Here is a 17,299-nt window from a genome sequence, read left to right as displayed (position 1 = left end):
TGTTGTGGCGAGAATAAAAATTTTAAAACTTTGAAAAAATCGAACCCAAATGTTTTCAGTTTACCATAAAAGAAGGTGAGATATGCAAAGAAAGCTTATTTCCCAAATATTCGTTTTTAATTCATTGTTAAGGATAAAATTTTAAACAAGTCATACTATGTTTTGGAATTACTTCAACGGACTTGCCGATTTATTGGCTGGGTTTAGAATCCGGCGTCGCGGGAATTTTCTGTCACTAACGCGGAAATGGCTTTGAAAAGTTGTTAAACTTTATGGTTTTCTGTTTCAAGTCACCATAAAGTAACGACCATCCCTTCTAGAATTCTGTGATATTCGATACAAGGATGCAGGGTGTTGGACGCGGCAGACCTCCTCCAGGGTTCGAGCCTCTGGCAGGGGTGGGCAAAGGTGTGTCGAATGTCATAACAACAACAACAACAACTTCGTCTAAGAAGAAGAAGAAGAAAAAAGCTGCAGCACAACCAACTCAGTATATCCCTGGTTTAACGCCACGCCCGGTGTCTCCACCGCCTTCAGCAACAACGCAGACGAACACCCCAAAAGATGTACCAGCGACTTTAATAGAAGCTTTTCTTAATGGATCGAAAAATCCCGTCAGCGCAGTCATGGAGTTCTGCTCCATGCAAAGGAGGACAGCCATATTCCAGGAAGTATCGGTGGATGTTCCATCGTATACGGCTTCTTTTGCTTGTCAGTGCACCATAGATGGGACTAAATTCCCACAAGGGACTGGGAAAACAAAGAAAGAAGCCAAAACTAATAGTGCCAAGATTGCTTTCACTCAAATACTTGGTCTCCAAGAAGATGATGTTGATGATGATGGTATGGAAAATGTGTCAATTTGTGATATAAAATTGGTTTTAGCCTAGTAACACCTCATTCCTTTCCCCCTGTCTAAATATTTTGAAAAATTGGTGTAGGCATAGAACAATTCAGTTCCAGTTGAAAGGTAAAATGATTTGCAGACAGGTAAAATGATGTGCAGAAACAAGGAATCAATTAATGTGTGATAGATTTTGTTTTGATTCAACATTTTTTTCTATTTTCACTCAGGTAGTAATGGTGAGAAAGAAACAGGTTTAAGTTGTGTTGTATTTAACCGGAAGGCATTGCAAGTACTTTCTTGCTACAATCAGTTCAATGAGTCCTATAACACAGGTATAGGTGGGATAAAGTGAGGGCTGACACAAACTAATGCTCCTAAAAACATGATTAAATGATACATGTAGCTGCTAAGGGCCCCGTTGTGCTGACAGAACCGACTATGCGAGTGGTATATTCAGTCTAGCGACTGCCATAAAATCTCATATTTCAGCCGTGTTAGTTTGCCAGAGCTTGCACCCTTCTCGTCCAAACCTGCGCGAACTTTGTGAGACTTAATTCTGAAATGTTGGTTCATCTTATTACATGTAAATCAAATGTTGAGGGCCAGTTTCAATGATTTTGTGGTATTTAACTGCCTTAATGTTCAATTGTCAAACCCTTCCATAAAGGCTGGATTTTTTTGTATTTTCTACAATAAAATTAATAAAATCTTAGATGAAGAATTTGATGTTGAAAGAGATGACCAGGAACAAGATGTAGTACGCACAAATTTGATGTATAATAAATTTTTTCACCTTTAGATCAAGGGACTGTGATGTACGATGCCCGTGGGTCGAAGATCGTGATAAAAGACGAGTTCAGTGCGCCCCGGCCAGGGGCTGGGCAGAATCAGAATCATGCCTTGCTAGCAGAGGCAATATCAAACCAGGGCGACATCAACCTGCACAACTCCAAGGAATCTGGCACAAACGCTGTGGCTGCCTTTAATGAGTACTGCTCTACAAGAGGAATTCCATTCACCATGGATGTCAGCAGTTATGACGCAGATACTGGGTAACTTTGTTTGCATTCATTCAATCAGATTAATGTGTATTGTAAAACAAAATGTAAAAGACTCACTTTGACTGGACACTTTATTACTCTGTACTTTATTTTGCCGTCATCTGGAGAGCTAAATTTCATGGTTACCATTACAGATACTACTGTATCTGTACTATACATGTAAGGAGACAACGCTACTAATTGCAGACTAAATACTAAAGGTAAGGCCAGTAAAAAGTTTATAATATTGATAATGGTTTGGTTTTTGCTGTTATATTATCCTGTATCTATGTTGTAAGTTGATTTACAGGTTACAGAAACAGGGTTTTCATTTCAAGCCGGTAGCCGGTGGAGCTCCGGCAGGTATTTGTTCACTTATCGCTGGCTACTACCATCTTATCAAGCTTATCCACAGCAAAGTAAAGTTAGAAACTGCCCTTAATTGTTAATGGACAGGTTGGTATCATTTCAAAGCTGACCCTGGTCAGCTGGTGTAAGAGTCACTGCTGGTATCACCGACCTAGTTTATTGCAATCTATAACCCTAGCAAGTGCTCTGTGACCTCTGTGAGCACCGTAAGGTTTGGGAAGCTTCGCGAGAAACTTGAACCACATGTTTCTGACAGCCACACCGACTAGGTTTACTCGACAAACAAAAACCCAAGATGAAATCATGAATAAAACATTACTTCTTTGCTTCACCTTGGACCAAGGGACAAGATTTGTATGTTTTTGTATCTTTTTACAAAATAGATGGAATGACTGACAGAAGTGAATTTTGGATATCTACTCAAACACAAGGTTCTAGTAATTACAGTTTTACATTCAAGGCTTCATGTACAACAGTACATGTATGTAAACTGAAAATAATGCACTTCAAAGACCGATTTCTCACTGTGTGCATTACAAACACTGACTGAAAACCAGTTTTAAATCTTAATGTTGACTTTTGTTTGTCTTGCTTGCAGATTTTTAGTTTCCCAGAATTGGAAAAACATTAGACAGTTTATGTGGTTTACCTTTGGAGTTTTTACAGTACGGGAAATGCGACCCCCCCCCTCCCGAAACAAAACACACAAACAAAAAAAAAAGTACAATTCGCAATATGTTTAGCGTATGTAATTTGTTATTATGTCAAATTGTAAGAATCTGACTGTAGCCTTTATTTTAGGGATTAGTGGTGAGTTGAACATGTATGTACGAAATGAAATACATAGTTTGGTAGTGCTCACATTACAAGTTTTCAGCTTTACTTTATCAATAATGCATGTAAGCAAATTATTTTGTTTTAGAATACGTACATAAATAAGTTACCAGTACATCTAACTATTTACCAGCATGTGAACCGTGCTTAAATCTTCACTCAGCTTGTGGTTCTTTGTGCTGTTCATATCAGTCACAAGTAGAATGGAGGAGGCCAGTTCTTCTGCTCCTGCTCTGTTAACTTCTAGAAACATGCAAGCCAGATATATTTTATGAATAGCACTTTTTCTACGACACAGAAGACTTATGAAGCAAATCAATGGCCATTGTTTTCACGTTCAAACACCTGGGTTGAGTCACACCTAAGACTTCAAAAGAGGAGGTTGTAACTCCCCCACTTAGTGTAACAACTTGTTGGCCGGTATAATGGCTCGGGCAGGGCAGCTTACTTGCCTTTGGTAAGCCATCTCAGTGAAGCAGCACTAGATAAAAGAGCAGTGGAATTCCGTCTTGCAACAAGGAGGCACATTACATGCACTCTAAGGATTCGTTCGTCGTCATATGACTGAAAAATTGTTTAGTACGACGTTAAACCCCAAGCAGTCACTCACTTACTCACATCCAAACAGTGGGCAGTAACCAGGTCAACAGACCCATGTGGCAACGGCTGCAGAAGACAGGAATATAATGTGTGTCCACATGTGACCGTTCTGCTCAATGAACACTGTATTATTTTATCTGAAGCAGTATAAGTACATGTACACGTATGTAACACCTCAGAGAAATGTACGTTTACATTTGTTTCATGCCGTGCCGCTGTTACCTGTACTGTGCAATTGTATGTTGTATGATTTCAGGTATACTGTACAGATATGTACGCAGGGTCAACTAATCGGGGTGGGAATGTCTCATGTTAAGACAGAAGCGAGGAAAGCAGCCCATCAAAGTGCCTTAGATAATCTGCAATCATCCGAACTGGTAAAGTTAATCATACCTTTTACAAAGAAAGTAAAATTCGTGAGTGTGACGTTAAACACCAATCAGATAAGTAAAATAAATCACAGTGCAACATAAGTACATATGTGCTCAGTGGTCAGTCTCACTAGTTTTGTGCCCATGGACACAGTTTTTTCTGTTATGGCTGTGTTACTCCCAGCAAAGAATCCATGGGAAAGTTTTTTGGTGACTTGCCAGAAGTCTTCGGTTTACCCCAGACACTTTCGTCCTCTCCACCCATAAAACTTGCCATCATGTTGTAAGTGAACATTGTTTGAAGATGATTTGAAACATTAATCAGAATCAAAGAAACAATGGAAGTAGACCATTGTAAGTTTACATACATATATGTATTTTGGAAAATCTTTTTTTTTTTCATTTTTTTCTTTTTTTTGGAACAAAAATCTTTTCCAGATAGTCAGACTTAATTATTTGAATTCTGTAGTGATCTTTATGGGCCATATTGATAGTGAGGGTTTTTTATTGCAGCCACCAGATCCCACAGATGAACTGCACAGTCCATGTCAGGTGGCCAAGCTGTGCTACATGAAATTGTACAACCTGTTAGAACAGCAACCAGCACTGCTCCATGCCAAGAAGTCTTTCGCAGCCTTTGTTATTAAGAAAAGTTTGTATGCTATCAAACACCTCATTCTATAATACATTGTAATTGCCTTTACTCAACATTATATCTGTCTGATTCATGGTCACACAAGGAATATTATCTCGTCACATCAAAAATTTTGCAAAAACTTGTTTTTTTTTTGAGGTCTTCATGTATCTGGATTAATCTGTAAATTCATTTGTAACCGGCAGATAGCTTTGATCCATAGGGATCTGTCATATCCTCAAAACATTTGCACTTGTTTTATTTGTTTAACTGTTGTTGCACTAAAAGGAATCTGTGTTTTATGATGGTACAGGTACAGGTATGGACATGTCCATGATTTGTTGCAAACTTCATGTCCAAGCTATAGTTCTAATCAGGAGAGAGAATACATGAGTGAGTAGTTGCTATGGAGAAATTGTAGATCTGAATAAATTAGTTTTATTTGCTTTTGTCACAGATGAACTTGATCGAGGAGAAGTGGTTGCCATAGGAACGGGAGGTCGCTGTTTGTCTGTAGAGAAGCACACAGAGGCTTTAGACGGCCGGTCATTGCTGGATAGCTACGCAGTCACTGTTGCCAGGAGGGCTCTTCTCAAGTAAGTTATTGGGCTATTGTCCCTTGATTAATTGGGATGTTATTGTCTGGTTATTAAAATTTTCAGCAGCCATAGGGCCTCTGACCACTTTCAGTTTTAGATATGCGACAATGTTGTTTAGTGCCGTAATTCAGGCCTAAGCATTCCGTGGCCAATAAACATTTGTGCCTGCCTCGCTCATCCAGTGAAAAAGCAGCCTTAAAAACCTTGACGTAGGTTGACCGTCAAAATCCGAACATTTCAATACCAGCAGCTGTCAGGAGTAACTAGCAATTTCAAGGGGACATCACTTGGGGACTCATGAGCTTTTGACCAGTGAGGCTGGAGCAGTGGCTTAGCCAGGACAGAAAAGGTACCAGCCCACTATCCCAGAGCCCGCCTAGAGCCCTGGAAGCTCTAAGTTCTGAGACAGCCAGAGATGTATTCTGAACATTTTTTGTATCTAATTTTCCAAATAGCTCAACTTTTTCAAATGTTGTTATTCTCTTGCTTAAACAAATATCTAGGGAAAGTGTTCCAGATAACAATTTGTCATTTATTATGGTTGTTTACATATAAAAAAAAGTTTAAAATCAATAAGAACTCATCTGAAATCCCTCCAAGTTCAACCAAGCTTACATGTACTTATTACTGGACTTGGTCCTTGAAAAAGGTGGAAAACACAGATTATGAGGCCCTTGAAAGTCCTTGTAACAGTGGTTTCCCTGCTGGCTGTGAAAAGTTTGCTCCATCAACAAGCCTGACTGTCTTCATTTATGATTAAAGTCACACATTCTTGACGACTGCATAAAATGCTATTCTTGAAAAATTATTTTGTTGGGAGTAAAGAAAAGTGTTTTTTTTTTGATTCTGGCAGAGATGACAGAGTTAGGAATTTTAAAGAAATTAACTCAGACATACAAATAAAAATTTAAAAAATGAAACGTCTGTCACAATTTTAACAAAACTTCTTGTGAGGGCCTATTTTGGAGGGTTGATCGAGTTACACCCTTTAAATTTATAGTGATGTCTTTAAACTTGTAAACAGTATGTACTCTTTGTCAACAGATTTTTCCACAAAGAGGTGAAAAACTATTACGACGGCAATACGTTGAATTCAGTATTTGAGAAGCAACCTGGATCGAGCAAGCTGAGTCTGAAAGACTGTGTGACCCTGCACCTCTTCCTGAATTACCCACCAACAGGAGACTATGACCTTCATTTTACCAGGTGAGGAGCCCAGAAAGGTCTGGTGTTGAGGTGACACACTTTGAATACAGAAGATTTGAGCTTCAATACCAACATTCATGTTTTAACGGCAAGCCAAAACTATAAAATTTAAAAATGGAATAACCATAAATCTGAAAATTTATGTTTTTTTCATGTCTTATCATGATAATTTTAGAATTTTCCTAATTCTCAAAGCTTTCCAATCATGGAAATGTGTCTAGCAGGGAAAAATTTGAAGATTTGTAAGTTTTACCCTAATTTTTCTAAAATTTAGGACAGATATTAGTAGTGTTGAAAGTAAAATATTACATTTCCTTATAAATAAGACTTACAAATCATTGGGCCGTACGTGGGAAGGTCTGTAGCAACCTCCGGATGGTAGTGGGTTCCTCCCACCATAATGCTGGCCGCCGTCGTATAAGTGAAATATTCTTGAGTACGGCATAAAACACCAAGCAAATAAATAAATAAATAAATACAAATCTTTGTTATATTTTCATGCTTTCCTCCAACAATGGAAAAAGATTTATTCTGCCTGTAAAACAGTTTAAATTGATGTGTCCTTAAGACATCTTGGTGGCATCGTTTTGTATCGTGATGTTGTCATCTTACACCATGGTGGTGCAAACCAGTGCATTCTGGGAAGGTGCATATACAATATAGAAAATTATCCACACAATATCATGACTTTTATATGTGTTCAGACTTCGTAATAAATGTATTTATTTTTCATTTTGATCGTTACATCAACCAAAAACACAAATTTACGTCATCTGCCGCTTTGGTACTTTCTGCCTGCGTAACGTTGTTACCCCTTTAATGAACAGCCCCCAGATGCTTTAAGCACTGAGCCGGCTCACTGTGCCTATCAGGCGATAAGTGAATCATTCTTAATTATGGTATTAAACACGAATGAAATAAAAAAACAGCCATACTGGCAACGAATAGATTGCAGTATACAGTCTCGTTCGGATTTTGGGGCCTCCGTGGCTGAAAGGGTTAGCATGCCAGCGTGGTACAATGTGGTCGCTGTGAGTTCAAGCCCAGCCCATGCTGGTTTCCTTCCTGGCCGTGCATGGGAATGTCTGCCAGCAACCTGCGGATGGTTGTAGCTGTCTTTCGGGCTCAGCTCGGTTCATTCCCACCATAATGCTGGCAGCCATTGTATAAGTGAAATATTCTTATCCCCACTTCGGTCGCGGTCTTCCTGTAAAAAAACACCAGCTGAATAAAGCAGTCAAATTTTTCAATTGTTTCCTTCGTTATGTTTCACACTATAGTGCTGGCCGTACACTCACTGCAGAACAGGAGAAACTGATTGAAGTTGGGGCCCATTTTCCAAGGTTCACATCTGATGCCCAAGGCCGTCTCTCTATAAAAGATGAAGATGGTAAGTGTGAAAGGCACATTAGCATAGTTTCTAGTTCAGACTTTTTTCTTGTTGAATGCTAAAAGATTCACACTTTTGTTCGACTTGTCAAAAATGTTGGTAAAATCTTGTTGACTTTAATTTACCAATCATCTGTCTCATTGGACTCTGAGGCACAAGTGACTTCTCTTTTCCTCAGTAACTTTTTACATTCACAAACACTCAGCTCCCCAATTTTCTGTGAAACTTTTTTTTCATATGCTTACGTTGTAGTAAATGTAATCAAATATAGATGGCTAACATTTCTGACAGGTCACGTTATGACTTTGTTCACCTTCAGCAATAAAAGAGTTCAAACTTGAAAACGCCTCTATTCTCAAGCTGAAACTGCATGCATGTTTTCAAGAAATACTATTTCATAGTTTAGAGTATGTGTTGAATGTACACTTCCCTGAGACTGGTCCACTCTCCATTTGTATATCTCTTTCAGGCTGTTTATTGACTCTAGACTATGCTTCATGATGAAACACCTCATATTTTAAAGTCAGACTTTAATAATGTTAACGTCAGAATGTGGCTGAGGGGGGTAGCACGCCAGCATGGCTCTATGACCCAGGAGCCTCCCACCAATGCGGTCGCTGTTTTTTAAGTCCAGCTCATGCTGGCTTCCTTTCCGCCCATGTGTGGGAAGATTTCCTCCCACCATAATGCTCATCGCCATTGTACAAGTTAAACATTTTTGGGCACAGCATAAAACACCAATCAAATAAATAAGTGAGTAAAGTAATTTCCAAGTAGCCTACTGTGCTAAAAGGTTGACACACGTTAAGAATTGGTATTTTAATAAGAGTTGTCTTACACTTTAAAGGAAAAAACTGCTGAAAGAAATTCACAATTTTTGAGTTGGTTCAGCTAAAAACAAAAATGAGTGACATTTGAAACCTAACTAAACCTCCTGGTCCCGTATTTTCCACAAAATGTCAATTAAAATGTCATTATGAGGGGAAATCCGTGACTGATCTAAACTGTCTGCCCAACGAGATAACATGCAAATGAGGCAGCGCTCATGAATCGCACATGTATACAATACGATAGATTGAAAACAAATTAAAAGTCTAGTAAATCTTCCTTTCTGTTGATAATATTTTGTAAAGTACTCATAATTGCAAATGGCAGGACTGGCAGGATATCTCCCGTGGTCTAGACAAGGGGAGGTAACTGACCATAAAAAATCAGACTTCTTAAATACAGCGATTTGAGTGATTTGATGGTCGAAGGGAAACCCTGTATAAAACTAAACATTTGATCGTTCCCTTAGAGTCAGATACCTGTCAGTAGACATCTGGAAGTCTCAACTTTATGTAGATGAAGTTTAAAATAGCAGCATAATTTTTTTCGATGTCGGCAGTATGTCCTTTTAAAATTGAAAATTAGCATTTAATTTTAAATCAAATTTCAGGAACAATATCACAGGTAAAGAATAGGCCTGACTTGAGTCTAAAAACATTTGAGCTGTGCGTTAAAGTAAAACGAAGCTAAAATATGAAGTAAGGTTCATCACATAGAAATACTTCACCTGTAATTTGTGGGAGCGTTATTTCAGTAATCCTTTACTCATAGGTAAAAAGAGTTATTCCAACATTCAGCGTCATGCTTAAAACTGGGAAAACTTCCTGTGACTTCAGAGTTCCTAAACTTTGATAGTATGGTCCCTAAAGCCCACCATAAAGAATTCAAATGTTTGAACGCCTTTAACTCTCTTCACAAAAATTTAAAAAAATAAATGGAGGTATATTTTTTGATAGTTTTAAGTGGTCTGTTTAGTGATGCCTACTTCGATTTTTAGAGATCTTTACCTTTAATGTGCTTTTTTCAGGCTGTATATGGCCAGTAGACTTGGCTGACACTGAGCTGCCGAGCCTGGAGTCGTACAAGAATGGGGAGGATATCGGTGTGATGAGCTGTAGTGACAAGCTGCTGAGGTGGAATATCCTAGGTATCCAGGGGGCGCTGTTTGCAGAGTACATCAACCCAGTGTACATTCACTCCATCACGTTTGGTGCGTACTTCATTGGCGTTTCTCACACTGCTTTTGGTGGCTTACATGTAATGGTTAGTTCATTCGCCTGGAAGTCAGGAGGCCTGGGTTCAAACCTGTGTGGGGCCATATGAAAGGCTTTAAAAAATCTAGTGGTTCACAATAGCCTTCTCTTTTTTTTTTTTTTTTTTTTTTTTTTTTTTTGTACATGCTTATTTAGGATGTTTGAAACTTCACAATCAGCAAGTTTTGTTCGATACGAAGTACTAGTCAACAGTGTAATGTAGTGATAATATCATTACCTAAAAATAACCTGACATTAGGCCACAGATCAACCACCAAGGGTTGGAATTGATCTCACAACCTCACTGGCCAACGGCCTGACAGTCACAGCCAGCCAGGGCTTTAGCCATCTTACCCACCAAGGGCACATCAATATCTTTGCTGCAACATTATACTTGCTGTATTTCATCTTTAAGTTGGGTATGCAAAAATGCACTTTCAGAAGGCCTACCTTTGATGCCAAAACTTAAATTTTCTAATAATTCAAACTTCACTAAAAACTCCTATAAGGTGAATGAATTAATCAGAATAAAGCAAAATGTGTGATTTGAAAAAGTTAAAGTTTAGGTGCGATCACTAAACCCAAGTTTGTATTGACAGGTACCAAGTTTGACCATGGTGTAGCGTGCGGTGCTGTGTGCTGTCGTGTGTATGGAATCCTTGGCCAGGCTCTGCCCACACCTTACCGGACACATCACCCTCTTCTCTTCTCCACACCCGAAGAGTTCAACAACATGTATAACCCAGCAGAAGGACTGCCAGAAAAACTGTCTGTCAACTGGTCACATGGGGACGAGAAAATAGAAGTCATCAATGGATTATCAGGCAGGGAAGATCCGTCGTAAGTAAAGGGACTGGGCCTGTTGTGAGGGGAAAAGTGGAGCACTGATTGTATCCATGTCAGTATACCGTAACCATGGTAACTGTGAGATGACATGGTGGTTGCAGCATGTCATGTCATTACAGGTCCAAATGCAAGGACTTTATCATAAAGTTTACGGTTGCCCAAATTACAGGATACCCTTAAAAAAAACCGAAAAGCCCAAATTACAATAATGCTTGATAAATTCAGCTTAAATGTGCGAAAAAAATATTCAAGCTATGTTCATTTGTACGGACTTTACAAAGTCCTTGAAGTAAATTTGACACTCAAATCTGACATGTAAGGCATTCATTTCTGGTTTCCTTATATCTGAAGATATTTTTATGGACCAAAGTAGCCTACTAAGAGGGTGCCCAAAATTGAAAACCTGTATTTGGCCCTGCTAACATGTCTGGTTTCTTTAGCATGATACTGCAGGTTGCAGCATGGATTTGAAAAAGTTAAAGTTTAGGTGCGATATGATATGATTGAAATATTGTTAAGTACGACGTAAAATTTCAAGTATACATGCATACATGTACATTTCTTCAGTTGCCCAGTGCTGTATCGATCAGAAGAGTGGTTGTCAAGAAAACCAAAGGACAGACTAATGTGTACATACATAGAGAAATACCTTTCATTACAGCTGAGAGTCTGTGTGGCCTAGTGGTTAGCTTGCTAGTACAGCACTGTGACCCATGAGCCTCTCACCAATAGGATCATTCTGAGTTCAACTCCAACTATGCTGGCTTCCTCTCTGGTGCTACATGGGAAGGTCTGCCAGCAACCTGCAGATGGTTGTGGATTTCCTCCAGTCTTCTTTCTATCATAATGCTTGCTGCCATTGTGCATGTACAAGTGAATAGATTCTCAGTATGCATGACATAAAACTCCAGTCAAATAAATAAATATGTTATAGTTAGATGAAAATGCGACAAGCTCTATACATATTTAAAAATACCTATACAGAATGTAATTTGCCCTCCATGTATTTTCATCCATCAAGTTGGTGCGACAAATCAAACTCTTTCAACATTCTTTAAAATGTGTATTCAAAGAAACTAACTTAAGTAGCTATAGATCTCAAACAAACAGAATTTTCCTGATTATTTTTTTTTTTTTTCAGATCCCCTTTTAAAAGCGGTGTTGCTCTGTCCAGTCGTCTTTGCAAGGCTGCATTTCTCTTTCGTTTCCGAGACATTGCCAGAGCTGCTAAAAGAGCAGACCTTCTTCAGCTGAAAACATACAGAGATGTGAAACAAGCAAGTCAGTCCTATCAGATGGTAAAGGCCACCTTCCTCAGTCATTTGTCCCAGGTTGGACTGGGTAGCTGGAAAGTGAAGCCTAGTGAATTTAAACAGTTTGAAAAGTGATATATTGGCTGGAAAATGAAACCTGAGGAGTTTGGTAGGGGAAGGGACTCAGCAATTGGAAAGTAAAACCCAACAAGTTTGAAGGGTTTAAAAAGTGACACCCTGGCTGGATAATGAAAGCGAAAGAAGATTGTGTTAGATGTGACAGCTGGAACGTGAAACCCCAACAAGTTTAAACACTGTGAAAATTGATGTGTTACCTGGAAAATGAAACCCAAGGAATTCGGTGCAGAAAGTGACCAGCAGCTAGAAAGTGAAATCCAAGGTTTTAGAAGTTACCCATTGTCAAGCCAAAAAATGAAACTCAAGGAGTAGTATTGGTTGAAAAGTCAAATGCAAAGAATTAATGAGAGTGTACATTGTAACAGAAGTGACACAGGAGGGAAGTAAAACACAAGGATTCTTATCAGTTTTGAAATGTTGTCAAACTACAGGAAAGAGAAACCCCATGAGTTTAAACAGTTTGAGAAGTGAGTCAGCAGTTGGAGAGTGAAATGGTTCGGGCTCCTTGAGAAGACAGCTGGAAATTGAAACCCCTGTAGTTCCCTGTTGATAAGCCAAGAGAAAGTGCACAAAAATAGTTCAGGCACTGAGAAACCAGCTGAAAATCAACCCAAATAGTCCAGACGCTTTGATAGTCAGCTGGAAATTCAAACCCAAAGGCTCTGAGAAATGGCACCCTGCGGAAAAGTGAAATTGAATTCGTTCAAGCTCCTCCAGAAGCAACACTTAAGATTAAATATTCAACCATTTGAGCCCGATTTGAAACCTTTCTGCACAGTTGGGTTGTGAAACCCAAAAGGTTTTAAAAAGTTTGAGATGTACCATAATGACAGATGTGTATAGTGCTATGAATCGGTTTCATAATATTTTTTTAAATCAGTTTTGTCCACCATTGTTGAAATCACCAAAACTTGTTAAATTTTTACCCCTGACTTTTTGGTAAAATGATTTCTGAATTTAAGCCCTTCGTAAAACACATTAAGGGTGCTGGTTATGTTTTTAACGTTTCTTGTTTTACAAAATAAATTCAAATAATAAAATCCCTTCAAACTCATTGAATCTATTGGAATGGTCTTTAAGTACATATAATTGATCAGTTAATGCTTCTTATTAATGTTGCATTTCATTAGGAATATTAACTCTCTGGGAAACCAAATTAAGAAAAAAAGAAGAAAAATTGTGGAAATATAGGGTTTCAAAAGATGTCCAGTCGGAGTTCAAAAAAAACATTTTGTCTCTCAGGAAAGTTACCTCACCTGGCGCTCAGTTCTGAGAGGTTAGAGCAAGGAAACATGACTGGTTGGCTCAATGTCAGTATAATGTGACTTGATGGGGTGTCTTATCTGGTGTCTTCAGCATGATGGTTCAGTGGCGGCAGCACTTTAACAGAATGGGCTCGCCCTGCGACAATGAAGACACAGTATGTGTACTGTGTCTTTTTAGAAGACAAAAATATATTTATTTGCTCCAAAAATGCTCTTTTATTGTCAAATTTTTAGGTCATTTAGGGTAAGCACCCTAATAGGGGCACGTCCTTGTGCATTAGTTATTTAGTGGCCAGTTAGCTTACACACCTCAGAACAATACATTGTACCGTCAATGTTTGAGCAATAAACTGTTCGTATAAATGCATACCTCTAGCTAGGCTTTTTTTAAGAAGGATGCTGCGTCCTGCTCTTAAGTGTGCACCTTGCCCCTTTTTGTGCCAGATAGATACTGGGGAAATTGTCACCCGGCCTCCTTCTTGAGGTGTGTACCCTTGGCCCCTGTCCCTTCTGATTTCTGACAACGGGCCTGTAACCGTTACTGTAACAGATCACCGGCATACATTTTGACTGTACTGGTTTATCTTACGTGTAACATGTAAGATATTTGGACATTAATTTTATGGGTTCGGAGACAAAGTGATCAGGTGTGCAAGCCAATACCTGATTAAACAGGCTATACTCGAGATTTTTGGCAAAAAAATCCATATTTCCTAATCAAATTAAATTTTCTGTTTCCACCCAGAATATGTTAACCTATTGCTTGTCAGGAAATATCAGATTTATTGTTGACTTTGAAGGGTTACAGACAAGACTTGACATTTTTTGAAAGGTAACTAGTTTGGGTTATTTTTAAAAAAAAACGGAAAAAAATTGATTTGGACTTCAGTGCGAAAGATCTCCGGTATAGCATAGGCTCGCAGTATTAATTCCGGGCCGTATCTTCTTTGTGAACATGAGCCATGGTCAAGAACGGTTATTTCTTTGAGATATACCAGTAGGATAAAGACTTGGGGATAATATAAACCATCATATGTTAGAGTCATGTGGCCGTGATACTTCATTCATGTTCAGAAATCACCATAAAGTTACATGTAGACTCGAAAATTAGGACTCCGTATAAATACAGTACATGTGTGCCCAGTAAATGTTTTCCACGACGTACCTTACCATATCCCATTCGTTCCCACCAAAATAATGACGTCTCCTATCAGGAATTTTAATGAAACTGTCGTATGTATATATCCAAAAGTCTCATTTTCATATTATAGTAGTATGTACTATTATTTATTTATATTCTATTTGACATGTGTATTTACAAAACTTTTCATCGTACTGTATAAGCAGTCGAATTTACCGTCATCGTATCATTTTTATAGTCCTGTCATTTCTCGAAGTATTTTTATTATTCTGTTACTTATTGCTCTCCAAAATAATAAAATACAAAATTGTAAAATATACTCCCAGGAATGACAGAACTGTCTTGTTAAATGTTACACCAGAAGTTACGTCTCAGTTTTACTTGTTTCTTAAGCTCTAGCGTAAGCTCTTTCATGATGTAGTACGATGTAAACTTTGATTTTAGCAGATTGCCACTTCAGTTTTCTTTTCTGTGTTTTATCGGCAGACGGTGGTTCAAAACCAAGTTGAGTTAGTTTTTATTTCCCTATATGGTGCTATGTTAGTGTGGTGTATATAATTATATAAAATATGTGAGCCAAACACATTCTGATTAAATCAGATGGTATGCAGCACAGTCAGCATTTTATTTATTACCAATATGTGTCACTTTAAGATAATTTTGGGCGTACGACCTTCGGAATGTAAAAGCTTAAGAGACCTACCTGGAGATTTTCGTATTATTAATCCAAATGCAATGAAATGATTTGCCCATATTCGTCTTGTATGAACCAGTCTGGTTTAAATGCTTCTTTTGGAAGGTCCTTGAACTCAATGAGCTTTGGAAGACGGCCTACGGTATTTCATTGATATTGTTAACATACCCTCAGACTTTAATTAGATTGCACCAATACAGAAACTGAAAGCAAAGTGTGATGGAAATGAATAAATATTTATTTGGGACGTCATGTTTCCCATAAGCCCTATGAGGCGGGAAGTTCCCCGATCTGAAGATGAAAAAAAAATGTATTATGCTCGTTTATTCCAAATGTTATCTTATGTTATTTGAGTTACGAAAAAGAACGTGCCTGGAATATAAAATTGAAAACGCTGCATGTGTTCATTTTTCTATTGCCACATCTTCGTTTCACATTAGTTAAATCATTATTCGCTGTTTTGTCTGTAGAACTTCGGAAAGAGCTCTGCCCGTATGTCCAAAATCTTTTTTTTTTTTCTCGAGGAAATGACCCTATCCGTAGCTTTGAGCATCCGGGTTCCTCACAAGGACCAGGAGGTGATCAGTAACATGGAATTAATTGCTGATTTTTGCCATTTTCTAAAGTTTAAAGAACCAAAGGACAATGACATTATCGTATTTGAAGGTTAGGCACATTCAGATTACTTTTCCAGAAAAAAATTCTTATCGGAAATCTATATTTTTCGTTACTCTTCATGCTAAAATCTTATTCAAGGCCTCTCTCACTTGGGTTAAATTCGGCTTTTCTTTTCACCTCTAGTACTCCAGTCATTTGACTAAAGAGAGTGCAGATGATTGGCTTGGAGCAGCTATGACATCACTTCAGAACTATGACGATGGAGTAGTAACACTGACCTATTATGATGAGAGGAAACCGGGCATAGCCCGGGAAAGCCCACGACCATTCCCAGATTGTTGGGAGATTTTCCCATGTATCTGTGGAGAAGAAGTGAGCATGAACTGGACTTGAACTCACAGATACCGCATAAGTGAGAAATTGTCCAGCCATCCATTTGACGAAACGGGCCGTAGAATAACCTCACAACGCCCGGAACGATCTAATCATTATTCATCAGTAAAAAATTTAAGTTGTTTGTTAAAATCAGGTGGTGCATATTTCACATAAAGAGAATGTGTGTTTAAAATATATATTGAAAGAAACAAATTTTGTTTTTTTGTTTTTCCTGCCATCACTCTGTGCCTCATCACCATGACCGCGACATTGTTCACGATTTGTGTACAGAGTTTGCTAGTGCATGGTTGCAGCGATGTGAAGCGAACGTATAGGAAGAATGCAATATGGCTCGAACCATGCGAGGGGCGCATGAAGCATGTAACGGACCCTCGAACCGTCTGATTGGTGCCCAAATCATTCAACGGGCATTCGAGCCGTCCAACTAGCGTTCAAACTATCCAGCAGGCGCTCGAACCATACGACGGGCTCCCGAACCATACGATAGGTGCTGGAAGAGTCGGACAGGCGTTCGATTATCGAAGTTGTCTGCCGCAATGCAGTATATTGACACACTCCAAGTGTGGCTTGTATTAGCCATTTATGTGACGGAGTGAATCTGCGGGGACACAGTATGCTCACAGAAATATATATATGAAAATATGACGGCATTATACGAAAGAAAGCCCAAATCCCGATATAATTATATCATTTTTAATTACATTTTTTCCTATTTAACTATCAGCGAACTGAAAATAACAGACACGTTTCGGCCTGTTTCATTATTAGAACAGGTGAGTGGTGGCACCGTAATCTGTATATATTATTGGCGAATGCCGCTTGTTTATTCTGTACAATCGAACAGAACTTAGGAACTAACTGCAATCGCAGTTCGGCCGGATGATGCGGTTTCTCATGTAACGTTCAAGAATTGGAATCCAGAGCTCCGTGCACCTGTATTATTAGACTATAAGACAATCCCAGTTTCCAAATATGGT

General features: G+C 38.6%; 1 protein-coding gene across 1 annotated transcript; it reads left to right on the top strand.

Moving 5' to 3' along the window:
* Window positions 1-255: 255 nt before the first annotated feature.
* Window positions 256-15,768, top strand: LOC135476286 (adenosine deaminase domain-containing protein 1-like). The gene is made up of 10 exons (XM_064756272.1): window positions 256-843; window positions 1,647-1,899; window positions 3,947-4,067; window positions 4,575-4,713; window positions 5,153-5,291; window positions 6,339-6,500; window positions 7,781-7,890; window positions 9,746-9,928; window positions 10,571-10,811; window positions 11,959-15,768. The coding sequence occupies exons 1-10, from the start codon at window positions 345-347 to the stop codon at window positions 12,203-12,205; spliced, it is 2,094 nt and encodes a 697-aa protein (XP_064612342.1). The 5' UTR covers window positions 256-344; the 3' UTR covers window positions 12,206-15,768.
* Window positions 15,769-17,299: the final 1,531 nt, after the last annotated feature.

This window comes from Liolophura sinensis, chromosome 10 (assembly GCF_032854445.1).
Source record: "Liolophura sinensis isolate JHLJ2023 chromosome 10, CUHK_Ljap_v2, whole genome shotgun sequence".
NCBI lineage: Eukaryota > Metazoa > Mollusca > Polyplacophora > Chitonida > Chitonidae > Liolophura > Liolophura sinensis.
Note: the sequence above shows the minus strand (reverse complement) of the source record. Positions and strands in the feature narration are given on the sequence as shown.